Consider the following 23248-nt stretch of genomic DNA (forward strand, 5'->3'; position numbering starts at 1 on the left):
TTCTTCACAGTCATACTTGGCTTCAGTGATGTCTGTCTGTATATATATATATATAAAAAAGTGCTCTTGGGTGTCATTCCAAATCAAGCCACGGTGCTGGCATTTTCATGTCATTGAAATGCAATGTATTATTTCTGTACTTTTTATCGCTCATTTACTTAGCTTGTCTGCAAAATGTAATAAATGACTGTAGAAGAGATGTTTCTGATCTAATTAAAAATACTTGACAATACTTCTTGACAACAAACTCCTTGAAGGAGAATATTTTTGGATATGAAGTGGTAGAGACAGTGTCTAGACCTGGGTCAAGGGAAACGCAATTTGTTTCACCACCAGATTTGTTGATAAGTTATTAATGGAGATAAATTAACTATGTTCTGTCACTCACATTTTTCATTTCTCAGATGCAAATACATGGAACATTGTACAGACGAGCGGAGCTTTGGTTCAAGGAGGGTATGGTCACAGTAGCGTTTATGATCCAAGTACAAGATCAGTTTATATCCATGGAGGTTACAAAGCATTCAGTGCCAACAAATACAGGCTAGCAGATGACTTGTACAAGTATGAAGTTGATTCCCATATGTGGTAAGTAGTTCTTCTTTCTGTATACCACCCCATCATTTTTATTTGTAGTGGACAAGGGGATGGGATATTTGATAAGGGTACATTAGTACACATTTACCTGCATTCGGGATAGATAGCGTCCTCTTGCATCTGTTATTTTTATGTCCCTTTGAATAGAGAATCATATAATCACATATAATCAAGACTGTGAACGAGCCAAGAAATCCATTTTAATCTATTGTTGTATTGAAGCTGAAAAGAAAAATATTTGATGGGATTTTCTTGCCAGCAGTACAGACTGTGCATATGAGTGCAGTTACTGGAGTCAAGTGAGTAATAATTCATTCTGCAGTTAAGACCACGAAAGAATTTCTATTATAACCCCATTTTCTTCTGGCTCCGTAACTGCTTGAAATGTTCATTTCTTAAGCTGAAATCTTCTGTGATTGTTTCTGCCCAAAGGTGAGTTTTATTTAAATGCTGTAGCAAAACTTCACAACTCTGAGCTGTAGAGGTGAAATAAATTTTCCTCAATTTTGTGTTTTCTTAAAATTGTTTTTAAAGGCTCCTGACAAAAAGGATGCTATCTTTTGAATTAACACATGTAAATTTGAGTCACCATGTCGCCTTTTTTGAGAATTTAAAATAGGTTGTGTTTGTGGAACAACTGTTTATGAGTCTATGCTGATGAATGAACTAACTTGTGACCAATTTCCAAAAACCTTCCTTCCTGCTCCGTTGTACATGCAGTCATAACCATGCTTCCTTTCTTGGTTCATTTGATCCTCCGCTTCAGCCGTGGAGCAGGCAAATCTGGCTGAATAGGCAGCAAATGTCACAAATGTGACAATATTCTTCCTGCTGCAGCACCGACTTCCTTTCGTCACGTTTATTTTGTCAGTCTCGGGAGGACTGTCAGAGCAGGTGAGCAGTCGCCTTGCAGCAAGGCGCGTAGGAGTGTCTGCTCATCTTTATCGATACTTTTTTTGGTGTCATTGACCCCTTTTTTCTATGTTTTTGATAATTTAGGCCCTCTCTCCCTCTTGTGATTTCTTGAAAGGGCAAAAAAGCATTCCCCATATCTTTATCTCGGCAAGTATGTTTCTCCCCATGTTCCCTCCGGTGTTTCGACTGGCAGCTTCACAGTCGAACGTTGTGCCCCTAGCAGGGGCAGAGTAATGCTCAGAAAGCTCCTGTGTGCTGCGATACCACTGCTCGTGCCTTAGGAACAGGCCCCTGGTCCGTGTCACTGATGTACCGTTTGCTGGATGTTTCGTTGTGAAAGTCTGGGCTTCGGTGGAAGCTGCATTCGGGATGCTGCTGTTCTGCAGAACTGCTGCTGTGACAGCCTGCAAACGGTGGCGCAGATTTGGCCCCATCAGGGTTTTCCTGCAAGCCCACCTTCTCAAAACAGTAGGGAAATTCTACAAAGGGTGAGCCTTTGTGTGCAGTGCTGTTAATCATGCTGATTAAAGGTGAGGTCAGTGGCAAGTATGATTAATGCATCCCATGATTTAGTCATAGATGAAGCATTGAGTTTTGCTGGTATTAAGCTGCGGGGCTCTGTTATTGGCAGCTGCATAGATTTCCTTAAAATAGGTTTGTTAGTTTTGAGCAAGAGATGATGCCCAGTTGGACAGAAATCTTTAGGTTACTATAAAACTAGAGTTACTATAAAATATTGGAGTCCTTCCAGGCGGTGTCTGTATCAGTGAGTTTATGCTCAGAAGCCCAGTTGGTGTGAAAACTTGATAATCCTTAGGGAAGGAATTGACAATTTTAAGACCCGTAGCTTTGGAAAGAGGCTTTAATAGGTATATTTCTCCTATAAATTGACAAGCAGATGGGAGGATGAGAAAATCAAATTACAGGAGGAAGTGAACAGGCTGGAAAGAAAGTTGTTAAACATCTCATTAGTAAAAGTAGTTAAATACTATCCCCCCCACTCCTCCCTGCACCCTGAAACCTCCTTCAGCTTCTATTTCTGTATTGTTTTGTCTTTGCCAACTACTAATCAGTTTTGTTAATACGTGTATTTTTATTTCTTGAAGGACGATTCTTAAAGACAGTAAATTTTTTCGCTATTTGCACACGGCTGTGATAATGAGTGGAACCATGCTGGTGTTTGGAGGAAACACACACAATGACACCTCCATGAGCCACGGCGCGAAGTGCTTTTCTTCAGATTTTATGGCATACGATATTGGTAAGTTCTTCCAGAAATAATAATAAAAAAAATTCTTGGATATTCAAAATGAGTTGTCTTCAAGAAGACTAATTTACATGCTGGGTATATTATACCAAATGCCACTAAGCATACTGCAGAAGAATGTGTAATCAGGAGAGGCTTGTTTAGCTTGCTACACATTACCAAGAAAATGAGCTGGTGCAGTGATTTCTAGGCAAATACAGCAACAGTTATTTGGTCAACAGTTTGTACACAACCTTGGGCGTTCAAAATTATTTCTTGAACAGAAAGCATATTGTTCTACCATCTCAGCCATAAAGCTATCCTGTTATTTTGAGTGTGTGTTAATCTATGATTTATCAAAAATGCAGGCTGTTACAAGCACTGGACACTGCTGAAGCTCAACTTGTACGTTGCACGCTCTTGTTTTAACTGCAGGCTGGCTGACTTGTTTGGCTGTGCTGTTTATAATATCAGTTTATTTATATGTACGCTTTATAAGCATAAATATCCCCATAAGCACTGTTTAGCAATAAAGCCAAACGATTAGATTTTATTTGGAAGGATTGGGTTTTGATGAGCTTGAATAGCCAGAAGAGGGCAGCATTTATTTGTGAATCTGGAGTCCGGGATAATGCATTTTCGAAGAAAAGAAAAAGAGATGAAATTATATAAAAGAAGGTGCATGCACATCCGGATAATTCATGCTGGAGAAAAACACCATTCTGTACTCATATCACATTCTGCCTTCTGCTCTAAGAATTCCTTAAACGTAGGCTCTCATGATTGATTCCCTGAAATAATCATGTAAACCTGATTTCTTGGAGTGACTGTCCACTGAGATATCACTCCTGGTTTTGAAAGGAATATGCAAGCGAATGGATTACATTCAACAGCAGGGTTTGGCATCCTTGTGCCATTTTGCTGTCTGTTACAGGGATCATTCCCTTCTGCTTCCTGTGATTTCAAATCATATCCCCGTGGAATTTGTGTGCTCCTAGCTAGCTTTATTCTGAGTTTTTCCTTGAAGAATTGAAATGAGGTATTTCAGCAGTCATGGGCAGAGTAATTTTTAAAAACTTTTATAGCAATAGTGATTGATTTTTCTTGCTACGTTTTGCTATCTTCCCTGACCCGTTAAACTATTAGGTGTAAAATGCAAGTTGCATTAATTTGAAAAAAATATGCCAATAATTATGTGCATTTTGATTCAGTTTAGTTAACAGGCAGGTTCCTGTTACATGAAGTTGCCCAGCCCGTACCAGTTTTACACTGAGAATTAGAGCTTGCATTGATTACACTTCACTTGACAGGGATGGGGAGGTGTTCTAGTGTTTTTGGGTACCCTCATTCCTTAGGGCAGAGACTCTCAGGCTGGAAAGAACAGTTTGTTTTCAGAAAATAAAGACCATTTTTCCTTTTCTTTTCATTGCAGGGCACCTTTCTTTGCATGATTTACCTTATCCCATAGGACCAGGGGCAGTACCAGGAATACTGATTGTTAGTGTCGCAGCAGAAACACCGACTTGGTGGTTCTTCATGCATGATTTCTGCAGTAATTATATTGATCGTGTTGATGTTGGTCTCCACTGGAACAAGCCTGTGTGCTGTGGGGAAGCGCTGTAAATATCAAAGACCGTTGTGGCCATGCCACCGTAGATGGATATGGCAGTCACATCTTTAATACAAACATGCTTGTGTGTTTGTTATCTATCCCTTGATGCTCCCACGGCTCAAGCTACCCAGGAGAAAATCAGGCAGCAAGGTCAATTAATACTGAGTGCCTTCAGAGGAAGGGCTTAGTAATTGGTGATCTTAGCGTATTATAGAAGTGGGGAGTATATGGCTAATCTGCTCATTTTTAACATCTTGTTGATGAAGGTGATATCTTAGTGATAATAGTGGTGGTTGGAAGACTGGAGAAAAGTGAAGCCTTCTCTTTAACCTTTGCCATTACAACTTATTTCTGCAGTAACTCAAAATCACGGAATTTCAGAGTTGGAAGGGACCTCTAGAGATCATCTAGCCCAACTCCCCTGCTAAAGCAGGATTGCCTAGAGCACATTACTCAGGACTGCATCCAGGCAGGTCTTGAAAAACTCCAGAGAAGGGGACTCCACAACCTCCCTGGGCAGCCTGTTCCACTGCTCTGTCACCCTCACCATAAAGAAGTTTTTTCTCATATTTGATTGGAACTTCCTATGTTCCAGCTTGTGCCCGTTACCCCTCGTCCTGTTACTGGGAACCACTGAAAAAAGTCTGGCTCCATCCTCCTTAAACCCACCCTTTAGATACTTGTAAATATTAATAAGGTCTCCCCTCAGCCTTCTCTTCTCCAGGCTAGAGAGTCCCAGCTCTTTCAGCCTTTCCTCATAAGGGAGATGCTCCAGTCCCTCAGTCATCTTAGTTGCCCTTCGCTGGGCTCACTCCAGCAGTTCCCTGTCCCTCTTGAACTGGGGAGCCCAAAACTGGACACAGTGTTCCAGTTGTGGCCTCACCAGTGCAGAGCAGAGGGGGAGAGTGCAGAGTCAATTTTTTCTTTTTTCTCTTCTCAAATTTCTAAGTAATGAGACCACATGCATTCCATGTTGTGAGGACATATTATCTTCTTTTTTTTTTTTTTTTTGGTGTAGGATGCAAACAGATGTCATTGAGATGTGTGCTGGGATTCCCTGGAGGTTTAGCAGATTAGGTAGATCTGAGAATGCATTAATGCTTCTTATCCTTTTATCCTCCACTTGACCAGGTGGGGCTTATTCAGCCCAAACTGTCCAGCTAATGCCCAGTTTTGGAAGGTTTCAGGATAACAGCCAAGCTGTCTGTGTGCATGTGCATTTCTTGTTGCTTTTCAGGACAAGCTTTCAGATTGTGTTGACATTCAGGTTGAGTGAGCACTTGGGTAGAGCAGTCTCACAGGATTTTTCCTGTATTCTGCACACTTCAGTGACTAGTTAGCACTTCCTATCCCCAAAATTGGTCTCTCTGGCCTTTGTAGAAGAGTTTCCTACTCTGCAGCAGTTTAGTCTCTGGGTGGACAAATGCCTCACTTGAATCCTTTACCACCTCCTCTCAACAATTCATTGCAGCAAAGGAGCCACATGTGAGTTGCAGCCCTTCCATCGCTACATGTTCTTGCCCATGAGTGCAGAGGGGAGGGTTTTGCTTTCCAAAAGGTCATGTCTCTCGCGTATGGGAAGTGTCTGAAACAAGAATAGAAACTTCACAGGCAGATTGTGTCAAAATGCAGTTACTGTGGGTTTAAGTAACCATTCTTTTTAATATCTAAATAAGTTATAACTTTACGTTTGTGTTTTGTTTTTTTTTTAAACTCAGCATGAAATATTCATGTAAAGGCTGTACTCGTATAATGGTCTTTTCTCCCCACAGGAAAGAAATTAAAACTCTTCTATTTACCCCATCAAAAATTCAGTTCTGATGACAAACATAGAAAAAGGCTGGGTGTTTTCATAGTATATGTGTTCTTTTCAAATAGTATATTTAATAAATCCCGTGCATCGTAAGCTTTAGGCTTGGCTTAACTTTTATGTCAGGAAGGAGAGGATTCTTTGTAGTTTCATAATTATTCGTGTTTTCTGATATTTGATCTTCAATTAAATATGAGAAAGAAGCTTAGAAAGCAAAACATTCCAGGCCTTCTATTAATCTAGAAAAATATGTTTCTTGGCCTCACATAATTCACAACTTGATGGATAAAAAATTGCAAATTGCTGTCCAATTTTGCTGAAGTCTCGTGTTAAAAATGGGAACCATGCATGCTTGTCTCAGGAGTGATGCTGGGCTAGGTTAAATTCTTTGAAAATCGAGCAAATGACGTTCAAAAATAAACTTTAAAATCACAATTTATCGAAGTATTAAATCCAACCAACTGGGTCCTATATCTTTTTATTTGTCAGCACTCTTGAACAAAAGTTTCTGCTGGAGCAGAGGTTTGGATCAGTTGTTTTACCCAACAATTCTCCAATTAAATTTGGTAAAAAGTTAATAAGGTTGTTTTTCTTTGCCCTGTCAGTTTATCTATGTACTAGTTTGGGACTTCTTTTTTTTATTTTTTTTTTTTGTTTTTCAGAGGTTCAGTCCATGGCATAACAGTTTTATCTTGTATTAAAGAATCTGCGAGTATTTGAGTGCTCTGCAGATCTTCACAGCAGATTACCTTTTCTGTCTTAATTGCATAAATTGCATACAACTGCCTTTGGGTTGTTAGCCCCCAAGGTGATCCCATTCACTTTGCGAAGTTTAAGTGATATGAATTGGACTGACTTTTCCTGCTTTTGTTCCTTTGATTGCTCAGTGGGTTATATGTTTCTTAGGTTATTTTTCTTCATGCTGCCTAAAGGAAGAAATTACCTGAGAAACCGAGTAAAAAACGAAGCAGAACTTATAAATGTTATGCTAATAGAAAAAGATGGCATAATCTCACATTTATTAAAAATAGAGAAAAACAACCACAAATCCTTAAGCTATGATGAGTGAAAAATATTTTTAAAAACATGGATATCTACCCTCTAGGAACATGATTGCAATGGAATAAAAAAAAAAAAGTCTGTTCTCAGTGATACTGGTTTGGGGCAAAACCACAAATAACTCACATATAAACAGATAAAAACTGAACTTGTTATGCAGTGAAAAATTCCACTAGTAAAGGAGAAAAAGCAACTCAAGCTGTTCAATTACCCGTCATTGCCAAAAAGCTAATAACCCCTTCAACACAATGCTCTGCAACTTTCCTTTTTCATGAACAGTTTAGGTGGTGGAGCAGAGCCATTACATCCTTCTTCTCCTTTTTTGTCGTACCATGGCAGGTGGGGTGTAGACTAAGTCTTAAATCTCACGAACGAAGATAACTCAGCGCTTTCGTAAATTGTCCTGTTTCACTCAAGATTTGCGTTTTGATGGTGGATGGAATGGTCTCTCTATCGTTATTAAAGTACTTTGGTATCTTTCAGGAAGAAATGTGCTGCTTAAGTTGAATTGTTAATTGCACTAAGGAACTTTTCTGAAATGAGCTTTCCTTAATCCTAGCTTGCGATCGGTGGTCTGTTCTTCCTCGCCCGGGTCTCCATCATGATGTGAACAGGTTTGGACATTCTGCTGTGCTGTACAACAGGTAAGGTTACAAACAAGCTGGGGGGTGTTGGCATTTTTCATACCTCAATAAATCTGATCTATGTGTAGATCAGTAACACTGAGACCAGAAAGTTGAGGCTCTGTTGCAGACCTCTCAAAGTTCTCAGACTCTTGTAATGTCTTCAGCATCCACCTGTCCCTATCAGCCCTTCTTCTTCACTGGACTAAACTGTCTCATCTCAGTTCTTTCAAAAATTTCATGTTCTTAATATTTCTATTCCTTTTTCTTATTTATGTATATTTTTTCTTATTTATTTCATAATTTTGTATTTTTATTTATTCCATATTTCTATTTCTTATTTAGCTGCACTGACAACTCTTATCTGCCAATTCTACTTTCCCTTATGGCTTCTAAATTTGTCCACGTTTCAGTTTCCATAGCTTATTCTGTGTGGCTTATCCTTATTTAACGTTCACGTGATGCACAGTATTTGGGTGAAATCATAGGTGAGATTTCTGCTGTTAAGCATTACATCACTGTAATAATATCCGTGCTTTCAGGTGAACATCTGTTACTGTATTTGAGTCTGCAGAACCGGGTTTGAGAAATGGTATTTCTTAGGAGTCATTCATTCTGGTTCCTTTATCCTTTGAGGATACTTTCTGTAAATCAGTAACACTATTTAAAGCTCAGTTTAAGCCAGGCGGATAGCTGTCACTGCCTCTAAAAGGAAGTGGTGCTTCTAGATACCTTTTTTTGTCTCTGAAATCTCGCTCACTATGTGTTTGTTTCAGTGTGTACTGAATACCAGCTGTGCATTTGCTCCCATGAAGGGCAATTAAGCCCATGCTTTAGTTCTTTCCTAAAATACGATGAAAATTATATTAAAATACTTACTATTCAACCAAAATTTTTATTTGGTTCCATAGACTCTTCATTGTCTCTTTAAATGTACATTTACAAACATGGAGGCACAGAGGGTTTTGGGTGACATTTTTGTGTACCTGATGAAATTTGGTGTTTTGTCTGAAGCAGTTGTGATACTAAGGAAGGTTTAAAAAAACACCCCACCACACCCCTTCAAAAAAATATTATTTAGTTTTGGGTTTTTTTTGGGTTTTTTTTGGTTTTTTTTTGTTTTTTTTTTTTTTTTAGTTAACACAATAACTCTTTGCTCGGTTGCTAAAAGCCATGAAAATAACTGTGGTTTTGTCGCAGCGGTGTAGCAAGATGTGACAACACTGAATTGTTTTGTCACAGTTTCTGAACGCTGGTTTAATAGTGTGATACTGTCTCCCTGATTTTTTTTCTATCCTTCCTCTTTCTTTCGCCACTGTTCTTTACAGGAGGATCCCACATTTCTGCAGCGTTTTATGTATAGTCATGTTGGTCAGGTGTCACCTGAGTTTTGGCTGAGGGGGAGGGTTGGCCCATGACTTCAGAGTGGTTTGACTCTGTCTCAGCACCCATCTGTTGAGATTCTCTGGCTTCTCTGAAACAGTGGAAGTTGACAGACCTTTTCTTTAGTGCCTTCCTTAGCCAGGAGCTATTTATTTGGATTTATACATGCTGGAACATAATAAAACACCTTGCTCACGCCTTGAATCGCCTTGACTTGCAGCACTGTGTGGTCTATAAACATAGGCACAGATATTTATATCTTTACTTACATTTTGTCTAGCACCATGTATGTATTTGGAGGCTTCAACAGCCTCCTCCTGAGTGACATACTGAAGTACACACCCCAGAGATGTGAAGCTTTTGACAACGAAACAGCCTGCGTGCGAGCAGGTCCTGGTGTCAGATGCGTGTGGGCTGCCACCCTTCCTCACTGCGTCCCCTGGGAAATGGCAACGGTAGCGCAGCGGCAAAAGGTCTTTGAAGACTGTCCACCCAAGCCAGGTATGTGCCACGTTCTTTCCATTTCCTTTTCTAAAAGGTGTGTAGGGTCTCTTTCTTTTCCAAATTCTGTCTTGTGTTGTATGCCATTATCAGATCAAGTTTAAGATGTGGTGCTGTAGTTCTGCTTCCATACGTGCCTTGAGAGACCTTCCTCTGACCAAGTGGCTGCAGTGGCTTGGAGATGTTTCCACCTCTCCTTCCTCCTGAAGCTGCTTGCTCATGAAATTTTTTTTCCTGCCCGTTTTGCTTGTTCTTACTTTCCTATCCCAAACAGACATCATCAGTTAGAAATCAGGCCTGGACTGTTGCTCTCTAGATGTTTGCTCCAAGAACTGACCTTGTGAGAGCCAGCAATTATCTGATGAGCACCACGGGGCATGGGAAGGGGGATCTGGGTCCTGTGGTGTTATTCCTGTGCTCTTCAAGAGACAGCAGGAAGAGCATTTTAAGAAAAGTTACTTTATTTCTCCTTCTACAGTATTACACGGATAGGGACATACAAAAAGAACACTTGTTTTAAGGTCTGATTCCTGTTTTCTTCCCTACGATAATTTTTAAAGAACTTCTCAATGCTTTATCCTGATGCATTTGTTGCTCTGAATTGAATTATACGAACCTTGATTCTGTAATAGATGGCAGCCTTTAATTATTTAAAAGAAATTGATGTAAAGGGACACTGCTTTGATGGGCTCTCAATGTACAATAAATTTTCACAAAACACAGGCGATAAGCAATTGGAAAGATGAAGTGGAAAGTTCAAGCTTTGCATGAAAATGCTCCATGTAATTGAAGGTCAGGCTTACAGCAAAATGGGCCTGCGGTGGGAGATTTTCACTGTCCTTGTGAAATGTCCTGTGGCATCATTTGCATGGGCATTGCCTGAACATGCATGCCTAGTCTTAGTTCATGCGCTTCCGTGTCCTGGTGCGTTTTCTGGTGGTGTATTTTACGGATCCTTGGGCACTAAAAATGATTGATGCTGCAAACGAATGCAATTTTCTATCAGTTCAATCGCATAAAAGTATCTGATTTACTAAGTAGTTGATAACGGAAAGATCTACAGGCCCTACTGTTTGGTTATATCTTTTGCTATATATAATCAAGTTCTTAGAGCTCTGTCAGGAAATGCCTGTTTTTGGTCATGCAGGTTTTTTTCTTTAATAGTTGTAGACAATGAAAAATGTGATCAGATTACAGACTGCTATAGCTGTACAGCAAATACAAACAACTGTCAATGGTGCACTGACCAGTGTATCTCAATGCATAACAACTGCACAGAGGAACAGGTAAAGTCTCTCTCATACTTCTGTAGTTTAAATTTAGCCTTTGAAATATCAAATGTTCAGATGCCTTCATCTGTCGGTGTTACTACCCCTGTTGTTTTGTTATTTCCAGGGCTTGTGTAGCTCTGAGCCATTGAGATGCTTGAATTTTTTTTCAAGTTGGTCCAAGGGCTTTTTGTGGGACTCTCCACTTAAGTTAGGAGGATGGCGCAGGGCAGGGGAAGAGGGGGTGTGATTATTCAGTAAGGCACATAGCCATTTGGGTTTGAGCCTTCCCTAGAAAAAAAAACCCTAACCCTTTTGTAAAAGCTCTAGTAAGGAAAATGTGTCAGATGGTGGCCTGGGGGAATATCTTGCATACACAGTAGAGTCTATGTCCGGTGTCACAGCTTTTGAATATATAGGTTGCTTTGTAGGTCTGAACTGTGAAGTTTAGTGAGGTAGTCATTATGGCTGTTGTAAACCGACATTGGTTGGATGGGAAAAAGCCTCATCTGTGCTATTTATTTTAGGTTCCTATTACTTTATATGACAATTGTCCTAAGGATAACCCTGCCTATTACTGTAACAAAAAGACAAGTTGTAAAAGCTGTGCCATGGATCAAAACTGTCAGTGGGAACCCAGGAATCAGGAGTGCATTGCTTTACCAGGTAGGTATTGGTTGTATTTCTAAGGAAAAAAAAAACCCAAATTCACCCGGTCCAAAAGTTGCTGCTTTTTTTTTTTTTTAACCCCATTGTCTACGATCTTTTAGTGCTAAGCTGGAGTAAATAATGTTGTTTAATCGTACCAGCTTTGGTATGAAACTTTATTTCTAGTAATTTCAGAAAGTCTGACGGAGTATTTTTCAGTCCCAATTGTCTGAAGAGTAGTGTGATCATTTGTGTAATTATTAGGCTGTATTTCATCTCTCTCTTTGCATTTGATAAAAGCAGTACTGTTGATATGATAGGCTTCTGGAAGGTATTAGATTTAATAATGCATGCTATTTAATTTTAGGAACTAGAATTGTGCAAAAGCGTAATGGCACACACTGAACGAATTAGGCAAATAACACATAAAGTGTGTAAGGAAAATTCTCTTATTAGAATGTTTCCAGTGGGAGCTCATAGGAGTTGATGATTAGTCCCCCTGTAGTAACGTGCGTTTTTTTCCAAGTGACTGGGAGAAAAATATAGCATCTTCGGTGACTGACATTTGCAGTTAATAAAATACAGAGAAAGGGGGGAAAAAACCAACACAGACAGAAGCTTTAAATGGGCATGGAAAACCTTCCCCTAGTTACTCTGATACCTGGACATGTCCAGGTCTGGCATTTGCTAGTCTGGAAGAGTGAAAAAAATGAAAAGGCTTTGGAGAAGAGCAATGAGAGCAAGAAAAACTTCTTTTAATGAGACGAAGAGCTTGGTCTGTTTAATTTGTTGTAGAAAAGAGTGCGACTTGATCATATGTGTAAAAAGCCCATTTGAAAAACTGACACTTGAGAGCTTTTCAGTCTCAGATAAATTTAAACCAAGACATTGGAGCTAGACATCAGCTCTACAGAAATTCACACTGAAAATGTTCATTGGGTTTTTTTGTAAGGGTAGTTATGAGTGGGGGAAATAATTCCTACAGGGAGTTTTTCCCTACTGGGCATGGCCGTGCTCAAGATGAAACAGGGATTAATCCTGGAAGTTTGGTGCTGTGGACGGGATTAGCCCAACAACCCTCTTCTGTCGAAAGCTATTCTAACAACTGCAGTTGAATAAGTGGCTTTAAGCCATCAGCAAGATACTCATTTGCTTTCCTTTACTCTTTCTTCTACAGTGATTTTACTATTCGATGCTGCAATAAGTTCTTTGACTACCTACTGCAGATAACTAAATGGTAGCATTGCACTTCAGCTCCCCTAAACAGCTTTTCTTTTCCTTCGGTATTTTTATGCATAGATACTTCTGAGCATGCAGATAAGTCATGCTGGTTTGGGATGGGGTTGAAGGTTTTATTTTGGTGGAAGAGCTCTTTCACTACTTCAAACATTGTGAAGGTCACTGGCATCTCTGGTTTTACTTTCTTCCCCCCCCCCCCCCCCACTAGAAAATATCTGTGGAACAAACTGGCATTTGGTTGGCAACTCCTGCTTGAAAATTACAAATGCGAAGGAGAACTATGATCATGCCAAACTGTCCTGCAGATCCAACGGTGCTTTGCTGGCTTCCCTCACAACCCAGAAAAAGGTAGAATTTGTTCTAAAAGAGCTGCAGAAGATGCAGTCTTCGGTGAGTGCTTCTCTTTTATGTCCCTTGAGTAATTAAGCTTTGACTGTGGAAAAGTCCTTGCTGTGGTATTGTGTGCTCTGTAAAGAATAGACATGCCTCTTAACTGAAAAGGACTGATTTTTCTTTTGAAATTCAACATACCCTATGGGTGCTTTTGAAGTGAAATTGTAGGGAATGTAAATGGGAAAGATAAATACAAACATACACGGTGCCTCAAAGGTATCGCTTTCTATAATGAAATCACACGCACGTTTCTCTTGTGGGATACATGACTGCAGCAGGAGTCCTCTTGTGACTTGTACACAATATTTTATAAATAAAGGTCCCTTTGGGGTACCGGAGGTGTTTAATGTAAAGCATTTAAAGTTATTTATTCTGCTCAGAAAAGTGGCCGTTTAAAATGTCGGTTTCTTATTCTGCAGAGCTGTTTGGCTTATTGGGAGTTATTTACGTTTGATTTAGTGGCAGGTGCTTTTCTGTCGGAGCCAGTGAGAAGTGAATTGGAATCTGTCCCTCTTCATGCATCAATGAAATAAATTTTTTTTTTTTTTTTTTTTTCCCCCCAGTCCCTGGCAGAAGTGTGGAGGTATTCAGGGCAGGTTGTGTAGGTGGTGCTAAAGCCCTAACAAAGAACAATGCTGTGCGGCTTTGCTGAAATCCTGGTTTAGGTTGTAGAGCTGCTGTGGCTTGACGGCACATCAGAGTAACTCCTCTTGGGTCCCAGAGGCCACTGTGGGCAGGGCTGGCAATCAGGAAGAGTTTCATATATATGAAAAGTGAGACTGGAGGCGGTAGGATTGCTGCCTTTCAGAGGGGTACGTACTTCAGTGCTAAAGAGAAATATACCCCTGTTGAAAGGAGAACATTCCCTGCTTTGATTCCCTTTGTAATTTTAAAGTAGCATTTCAACAGTTATGGGGTTTTAGAGGGGGATTAAATTTATCCAAGAAAAGGTAAGATGCAATTCAAGCAAGATTTTTTGTTAAATCTTTTGTAAAGAGGGGAAGCCAAGCCTGGTATATTTTAAAAGTATGTGGTTCTAATAGCTACGGGTGTTCCTGGATATCCCAGTAGTTGTGTAGTGCAAATTCCTAAAGACACATGGCAACCTAATAATGTTTGAACCCTTACACTGGAGAGAGAAGAAAGTTGCTAATTTACAGGGGGTTTTTTTGTCTACACTGTCCTTTAAAAAGTGAGCCATAGAAATCTGAAGAGACTATTAGCCCTTTTTAGTGGATATTAGTATTGAATGTTTTTAATGTGGGAAAATGCCTTTGCTAAAAAGCCAACCTGTGTCTGGTACTTGAACTTTTGCCATTCAGTGGCACGCTGCTGCTGGGCTGGGGGAGGCTGTACTTTGCAGTTATTCCTTTTTAAAGTAAGCTGTGTATGGATGTTTCATAATATTAAGAAAACGTGTTGGTGTTGGCACATAGTGCTGTGTAACCCTGTTGCTGTTAGAAGTTGAGGCTTTAAGGTTTACGAGTGCATAAAATCGGTTTGAGGTAGGTGATGGTTATATATAGCAGTAACAGAAGATGTATGATCTAAGGCTTTCCTAGAACAGCTGTGCCACCAAAGCGCCCTGATGGAGAAAGATTTTTAACAGTAAAATAAGATACTGTACCAATACAGTTAAAATGCATCTCCTGTAAATAAAAGTGTGCCAAAAATTAAATTGCCAACAGAAATAGTTGTATTATGGGTTTTTCATATTGAGAATTTTATTACAGCGATACTAATTTAGATTTGACCTGCTCTGTCTCTCCACCCCTCCATATATCCATATATATGCAGTCTGAAACAGCAGAGGTCTTCTAGCCAGACTGCAGAGTTAGGTAGCTTGTATCATTTAAATTGTGTCGGGGACTGCTAGTTTTCTTCCTCATATCAAACTGTAGCTCCAGAATTATTTTTTTTTTCCTGTGTCTAGCTATTTATAGGAGTCACAAATGTACGAAGACCAACTTGCGGTTAATTTCATAGTCAGCCAGCATGAGTGTTTTACTTGTTCTCCTCCTGATTTAGATAGCTAGAAATGTCATTTGAAAAAAAAACAACAACAACAAAAAAAAAGGTGTTTCCTGAAAGATTTCTCTGTGGCACTTAATTCCAATAGCACTGAGAAACAAATTTTCCTTATTACATTTTTGCAACACCTAACCTGGCAAAGTTGTTATGAGCATTACATGGTGATGTGTATTTTCTCTTAATACCTAAGGTAAAGAAACCTGGGTATTAAATCTACCATTTTCCTTTCTTCCTAGCCTAAAACTTTGACTCCGTGGGTTGGACTGAGGAAAATCAACGTGTCGTATTGGTGTTGGGAAGACATGTCTCCCTTCACCAACACCCTGCTCAAGTGGCTCCCCAATGAACCAAGCGATGCTGGATTTTGTGGTTATTTAGCTGAGCCTTTCCATCAGGGACTGAAGGCAGCAACGTGTATCAACGAAGTCAACGGCAGTGTCTGCGAAAGGCCAGGTAACAACATCTAACTTCTGTGTCTCACGGAGAGCAGGTTGACTAATAAGTATTTGTATTTCCTAGAGAGTAAAGAAAATCCCATTCATTCCGTCTAAAACTAGATGCATTGTGGCTTTGCCAAAGAAAAGTGGTCCTGAAAGAGTGTCGTGTGTAGTGATTTCATACAGGAGTTGGGGATTTTAAAAATAGCTCTACATTTACACTGTTAACTGTAAAATGCTTGAAGTACATTATAGTTTAATTATATTTCTCTAAATTGTGTACCTGAATGTGACATTTAGGTTAATTATGTTATGGAGCAATCTCCCATTTAAAAAAAAAAAAAAATGAAAAAAATAAAAGCTACTTTCCAATTGAACTTCCTTTTCTCCCCTCCGCCCTCTGCTCTGTAGCCAGAGGAGGATTTTATCAAAGTTTGAAATTAATTGGGCAAGACACTTTTGAGATATGAGAACTTTGAAAAAGAAGCTATTTGCTTTTGGGAAAACTCTTCCAGCTTTGTTGAAACTGTGTATCTTTTCAAATGGCTTGGTCCGTGAACTCCCTGTTATAGCTGATTATTTCTGAATACCAATTAGCGCCTCTTAAAGTTTTAAGAAAGTTGGCTGATTACATGAAATCTGTAAGTAAGCTACACCACTTTAAGTCATTCTTTGTGGAAGTGCAGGATGCAAATCATGAATGTGGAACCTGAACTCAAAATTTTGTGTATTTAACTTGCAGCACTTTGAATTTGTGTAAGCTCTATCTTGTTTTTTATGGTCCGAGAATAGTTACTTGAAACGGATGATAAAGCACTGGCTCACACCAGAAACTCCTGAGTCTGTTTGCTTTTAATACTCATTTTATGTGTGCAACTGATCAAATAAAACACATCCCAATGTGCTCACATACAACATGGGGTTTCTTCCCAGCACTTCAGTTGGGAGAAGAGCTAAGGAACACACCGACAGACCTGCAGAGAGATAAAGACCACATTCGTAACACCATTTAAATTGTTTTCTGTCCACCTTAAAAAGTGTTAACGCTCATGGGGGATACGTAATAAGAGAAATGATTTTGCAGTACTTACTGCATTTCTCATACTCACCGTGGTATAAGTGGTATCTCCAGCTCCATCCAGCAACACCACACCACAAACGAAGAGCTTCAAGCCTGTGATAACGAGCTCCTTTTTCAGCCCAAGTAACAGACAGGGCTTTTTATCTTCTGTCTTTCTGTCTCGGGGCTCGTTACCTGTATCTTTCGGGAGGAAAGCTGACTCCTCTTGTCCCTCCCGCCCGCAGCTAACCACAGCGCCAAGCAGTGCCGCACGCCCTGCGCCCTGCGCACCGTCTGCGGGGAGTGCACGAGCGGCAGCTCCGAGTGCATGTGGTGCAGCAACATGAAGCAGTGCGTGGACTCCAACGCTTACGTGGCCTCTTTCCCCTACGGGCAGTGCATGGAGTGGTACACCATGAGCAGTTGTCCGCGTGAGTAATGGCTTCTGTGGCTTGACGGGTGGGCTGGAGCCCTTGCATTTGCAGACCTTTGCTAGCAAAAGTCGTCAAATGCTGCACATCAGCTCTCCTGTCCAGGGGATTTTCAAAAATAAGAAGTGCCTCACCCCAGGAGCTCAGTGTGTGCAGCACCGTCCTGCATCAAGTAAAGCATTACAGAATTAGGTCCCCAGTTATGGGAACTATCAAACTAAATAGCGGATAGTGAAGGCTTTCAAGTGAGGTGATGAAATCTCCACTCTTCCCCCCCGCCAGTGGAAAAGTACTTGTTTCATTATTTGAATTCCTATCCTTCAAATTAATTGTTACATAATTTCATGTGATTAACTTTTTTTTTGTATCTCTGTTATTCATATATGGAGCCATGTAATTTAATATTAGATTATCTGTATCAAATCCCAATTAGGGTTTACAGGACTGTTTTATTCTGGAGTATTGTCTGTGTATAGCCCACAGTAGGAATTTCTAACTTAGTTTTTAAATAAATGATTTAATTTTTTTCCCCTTTTAGGTAGATGTGAGCAAACTGCAAAAGATTTATGGTGCTTTGGAATATTGCTTTCTGTTTTCAAAATGTGGGGAAATAGTCTAGAAATTTAAAAAGTGGTTGAACAGTTTCAGAAATTATTTTTACTTACGTTGACTTCTTTAGGAGCCGAGTGTGAGCAGGGGAGTCAGGAAAGCCGGGGCTCTTGGGGTAGCAGAGGGAGAGGAGTGCCTGTGTTCCCCAGGAGGGAGGTTGGGCAGTTCGAGTTGGTGCAGTTGCTCCAGGAACTTTTGGAAGCTGATGAGAATAAGCTGGGTAACTCAGCTTTGCAAAATAAGAGATGGAGAAAATTAGTTTTGGGTAACTGTCAAATATAAGAGTGTGAACTTCCCGTATTGCCAGAAGTCAAAAATTGGAGGAAGCATCAGGCAGGAGATGAGTAAGCTGAAATAATGGAAAATGATGTTTTTCTACTACTTTTTCTTTTTTTTTTAAAGGCAAATATTGCCGATTTTAAGATAGAAAGCCTGCTCATCTTAGAATATCAACAATCTACAAATTTTTTTTCAAGACGGTATTGGGAAAAGAATAGAAAAACTTTCCTAGATATAAAGAGTTTGTCACCCCTGAAATACAATCCCGTTTGAGAAAGGAACAGTTAAAGGGTGGTGATGGTTTTTTCGCTGATTTGGTTGATTCCTGGGCCCAGGGGATCTGCACGTGGCGCTCTGAGCCTCCTAAGATGACAAATTCTGTTTTGTATTGGTATTCTGTGCTTCTTGGCTCAGATAAATACTTGAAATAGTAGTGTGTGATATTAAAATGTGTGGTAAGAAGAAACTCAATGCGAGTAAACAAACTGTGGTTTTTTTAGCCTTTACTTCCAGATGGCTCATTTTATAATCTGATCTGTTGTAAATCAATTGGAGGGCTTTTGTAGTTGGGAACATTAACCTCTGGTTTTAGTGGGTGGTGTTTAATGTTTAGAAAAACTTTACGTGTGTATTGCATTGTTTCATAACTCACTTACTGATTAATTCAACCTTTGTGTTAGTAGCTATCTTAGATTCTAGAATAAATATACTGATAGGAATGAATATATATATATGTGTGTTACTGTGAGTATCAGAAATAAATATTTACAGATTTGGCGGGATAAATGCTTAGGGTCACAAAAGACATACAAGGGTTTCTACATTCATTGTTGCCTGTGTTTTGGGATGGTGATTTATTCCACGATTTGATGTTTGGGTTGGATTTTTTATAGCTGAAAACTGTTCAGGCTACTGCACGTGTGCTCACTGTTTGGAGCAGCCCGGCTGCGGCTGGTGCACCGACCCCAGCAACACTGGCAAGGGGAAGTGCATCGAAGGCTCCTACAGAGGCCCGGTCAAGATGCCAACCCCGTCCGCAACAGGGAAGCACAGCTTGGAGCCCGTCCTTAATGTCAGCATGTGTCCTGTGGAGAACAACTATAATTGGTCCTTTATTCAGTGTCCAGGTAAATGAGCAACGCGTAATTGTTCAAACATATCAAGGGTAACAACAGTTAAATGCGAGGGGAGAGACCTTTTTAAGACTGTGGAGATGTCTGTGTTCCCTCCTCTTAATGGAGGGAGAAAAAGAAGTTGGAAGACAAACAAGAAATAACACATTTGAGATGGAAGGAGTTGAGTAGGTATCTGTAGGTGAGCTGTGGAGATTTGCTACATGAAAACTTATTTATGCATTACTCTCATGAAATTTTTCCTTTGCCTACAAACATTTACGAAGTTTTAAACTCTTTGTTCTTTGTTTGTTTTAGGGTTGTTTGCAAGAAAGGCAACTCTTTCTTTGAAGGGTGATGTAACTGTTAGTAATGCTCAGGGGGATTCTGAAATAATGGATTTGAATCCATACATGCAGAATAAAATTACTTGGACTGCTGCTAAATCCTTTCTTCCCCGTTCCTTCTTGTAAATCTGTCCCACTAGCTTTTTCCAGTCCTGTGTGTCCAATATGCACATAGTGTCTTGGAGTTCAGTTTTCCCTGTGTTGCTTTAAATTTCACATTTTCAATACACACCTCTCTTTGAATTCTTGTATTGTTAGCAAGACTGTAAGAACCTCTTCGGAAAGTGCATGAAATGGTTGCATTCAGCCTCTGCAGAGCACAGACTTCTGGGGCTCTATGCGTAGCACTGTATTTGAGCACAAATACTCATCCTTTTCTGTTTTCTTCAGCCTGCCAGTGTAACGGGCACAGTAAGTGTATAAATGAAAGCATCTGTGAGAAGTGTGAAAATCTGACAACTGGGAAACACTGTGAAACTTGTATCTCAGGCTACTATGGTGATCCCACTAATGGAGGAACATGTCAGCGTAAGTGATGCCTTAAATCTTCTTCCCGCGCTGAAGTCTTTGATGTTTTTTGGTTTTTAGTCATTTGTCTGCTATCTTAACTGAAACTATATCCAGATAATACGTTTCTTTCTTTCCTGCAAGCAAGGCACAATCCTTGTTTCTTCAAATGGAATATGGAAACTGCTTGATGAAATTATTTGACTTTCATTCCACAAGATAAAGATGATTTTTTTTTTTACCCTCCTTTGTAAACTTTAAATGACCACAGTGAAAAATTAGTGTTTGATGATCCTGTTTTGAAAAGAAACAGTGATAATCCCAATGTCTTGAACGAATTTCTGCTTATCTAAATTCCACCTTCCATTACATTTGGTTAATGTATTGTGCGTTTATTGTTACAATTGTCTGTTTCATAAAAGGCTTGCCATGTTTCACTGAGGAGTTGGCTGGATTTCAGTTGAGGATTAGGTGATCCCTGTTAAAATTGTAGAAGTCAGTAAAGTGCTTTGGGACTCTTTGGTACAAAGAATGTTTTTCGGTTATGCAAGATCTAGTTAATAACCTGGGGAAAAATCTTTCTTGAAGGACCAGTACTGGTGATGCTGAGGAACGAACATGTAAGATTTGAAGTTTTGACCTTGAACCTCTCAATATTACTCTGAATTACTGCAAATTCTGTAGGGCAGCATGGGGAGACCAGTTGTAAACCAGAATCCATCTGTGCTAGGTGATCTGCAGATGTAAGGGAAGGTGCTTCTTGCTCTGAAGAATTTTTGATGGAGTATATTTAAGTGGAGTGATATCATTAGATACAGTGATAGAAGAGGTAGAACAGAAAGGACATTGTTTGGTGTCAGAGTAGTATCAGTTCTTCCATGAAATGAGTGTGGCTGGTTTGTAGACATCCCAGAAGAAATAAGTGAAGGTGATTAATGAGGGGATATTGAAGAGTTTCGGTTGCTCCTTCCAAGCATGGAGACAATCCAGTAGAAAATACTTGGAAATTCGTTTATTATGTTTACTGGAAGTAGCGTTGACCTTTTGGATGAAGATGAGAGTCAGTATCTGGAGCATGAATGTCCTGTTTCCTAAAGCAAGTAGTAAGTGATGGCTGAAGCTATGAAGGAGAACGTCCCAGCAGACAGATTCAATGAAGGGTGTGAAAAGATCACAGACAGGGACACGGCTGCTTTACTTAGAAAAAAGCTGGGATATGAAATTATGAGAGACAGCACAACAGCACGCGTACAAAGGATAAGGTGCATCTCTGACACTTTATTTCAGAAGATTATCTGTGAGATTAAATACTGCTGATATTCTTAAACTCATTTTGGGTGAAGATAATTTGAAGTGCAGGAATTAATAAATAGAGACTGAGTTTGCCCGAGAAAATTTATCATCCTACTCTAAGCATTCAGGTTTAATCATTGGATCATGACGTCCCTTTTGATATTTGTCGCTTTTTTATCTATGTGGAAATTGAGAATAAGTTACTTTGGACTCTTTCACATGAGGATTGTCCAGAAATAGTTTGTTGTTGAGATAATGAATGATAGACTAAAGTAATCCAGATGCCTGAAAAAGAAATTAGAAAATGTGTTGAGAGACTGTGGAACAGCATTCATTCGTTATCTGATGAAACTAGTAGCTCATGTCAAAAGTGCTTTGCTCTCAAGTGCTTTGGGCCCAGGTTTTTAATTTGCTGTGATTTAACGCTATTTACTGTGAAGGCGAAAGAATGAGGAAAGCAGGAAGCTGGGCAGAAAGACCGAGGTGGATCGGAAGAGGGAAAGTGAGAGGAAATCATCCTGATGCAGCCAGAGCGGCTGCTGGCCATTAGTAATTTTTGCTCAGTGAAAACATTTCCAGAGGGGAATTCTTCAGATAAGGGTTGGCTGATGGGCAGCCGAGCCAAATCTTGCTTTTTCCCTCCTCTGACCCATGGTCCCCCCCTTCCTTTCCCATTAATGATGTGCTGATTCCACTCTTTTTGTGCATTTATGTGCAATATTGTGTGCTGCTCTGTTTTTAGAGCCCGCGGTCACATCCGTGCTGGAGATGGTTGTTGGTACACTCCGTCCTGATGCACAAGGGTCTGCGTTTTCACGCTTAGTACCTAGTGTGTGTCCTTGTACTTTGATGTGCAGGTCTGCAGCGTTAGCCCAGTGGCCCCAGCAGCATGGGGACCATAAATATCCTCAAAGTGGCAAATATTCAGTGCTGGAAAAATTGCTGGTGTGTGGTATTTCCCATTTTGTTGAGCCATCGAGAGTTTGAGTGACACGATTAGCATCATGGTTGCCTTTTAAACAAGTACGGCTATGCAGAGCTGTATGTGGTAGCAATGGGGTTCAAAAGCCAGGGAGGAATAAAAAGAGTGAATGGAATAAGATGCCTTTTTTTGCTGCTCTGTGCCACCAGGGCAGGTGCGCACTGCTATATTGCTTGTGTTGAAAAAAATTTTTGACGAACTGCAGTTACTTCTCTGAAAGAACTGTTTGCATATCATCATAGGCATTGGTGTTTGCGGAGCGGGGCAGATAATAACTAAATGGTAGGTAAATCACTCCTCAGCGGTTGCTTTTAGGAAGTGTCCAACGTAGGGAAGTGTTAATCGGGAAGGGCAGGAAATGCAGCACATCAAATGTAAAAATAGCTGCAAGGTGCTTTCTCTGCATTCAGGATTTTTTGAATTTTCTGATTAAAGTTTCACATGAAAATATGCTAGCGGTAGATAAGAAAGTTATTTGCAAGAGAACGGAAGGCGCTATTATGCCTGAAATCAGATTGCTGCTGTGCGCTTCTGAGTGCCTCTGTGGAGCGTTTGTTGGTGGCCCATGATGAGCTGCTGGCACCGTGGTCCTGCCTGCTCCCCCTTCCCAGGGCTGCGTGGGGCCTTGGAGGATGGGTAATGCACTTGGCAGGGAAAAACGGTGTTGGGCAGGTGGGTGATGCAGTTGCTGTTGGGAAGCTGGACCGTCACAAATGTAGGAAGAGGAGTGGAGATGCCCACGACCATCTCTGAATGAGTCTGTGACCCATGCTTTGTGAAGAAGGTGGAAGGAGACTTGCTGTGAGGTGGTTCATCATCAGACTGTTACCGTGCTTCACAGTCAAAAAGCCATTTCCAGTAATTTT

The 23248-nt window shown here is 40.2% G+C and overlaps 1 protein-coding gene across 3 annotated transcripts in view; it reads left to right on the plus strand.

Moving 5' to 3' along the window:
* ATRN (attractin) overlaps positions 1-23248 on the plus strand; it is a 162824-nt gene that overhangs the window by 60536 nt on the left and 79040 nt on the right. For all 3 annotated transcript variants that reach the window (XR_008466845.1, XM_054204306.1, XM_054204307.1), the window contains exons 9-19: positions 405-588; positions 2619-2773; positions 7799-7883; positions 9526-9746; positions 10911-11032; positions 11542-11680; positions 13110-13291; positions 15562-15778; positions 17068-17253; positions 19035-19268; positions 19991-20128. Coding sequence is in view for 2 of the 3 variants with exons in the window: in XM_054204306.1 (XP_054060281.1) it covers positions 405-588; positions 2619-2773; positions 7799-7883; positions 9526-9746; positions 10911-11032; positions 11542-11680; positions 13110-13291; positions 15562-15778; positions 17068-17253; positions 19035-19268; positions 19991-20128 (1863 nt within the window). In the remaining variant the exon portion in view is untranslated. The remainder of the gene's footprint in view (positions 1-404; positions 589-2618; positions 2774-7798; positions 7884-9525; positions 9747-10910; positions 11033-11541; positions 11681-13109; positions 13292-15561; positions 15779-17067; positions 17254-19034; positions 19269-19990; positions 20129-23248) is intronic.

This window comes from Rissa tridactyla, chromosome 5, assembly GCF_028500815.1.
Source record: "Rissa tridactyla isolate bRisTri1 chromosome 5, bRisTri1.patW.cur.20221130, whole genome shotgun sequence".
NCBI lineage: Eukaryota > Metazoa > Chordata > Aves > Charadriiformes > Laridae > Rissa > Rissa tridactyla.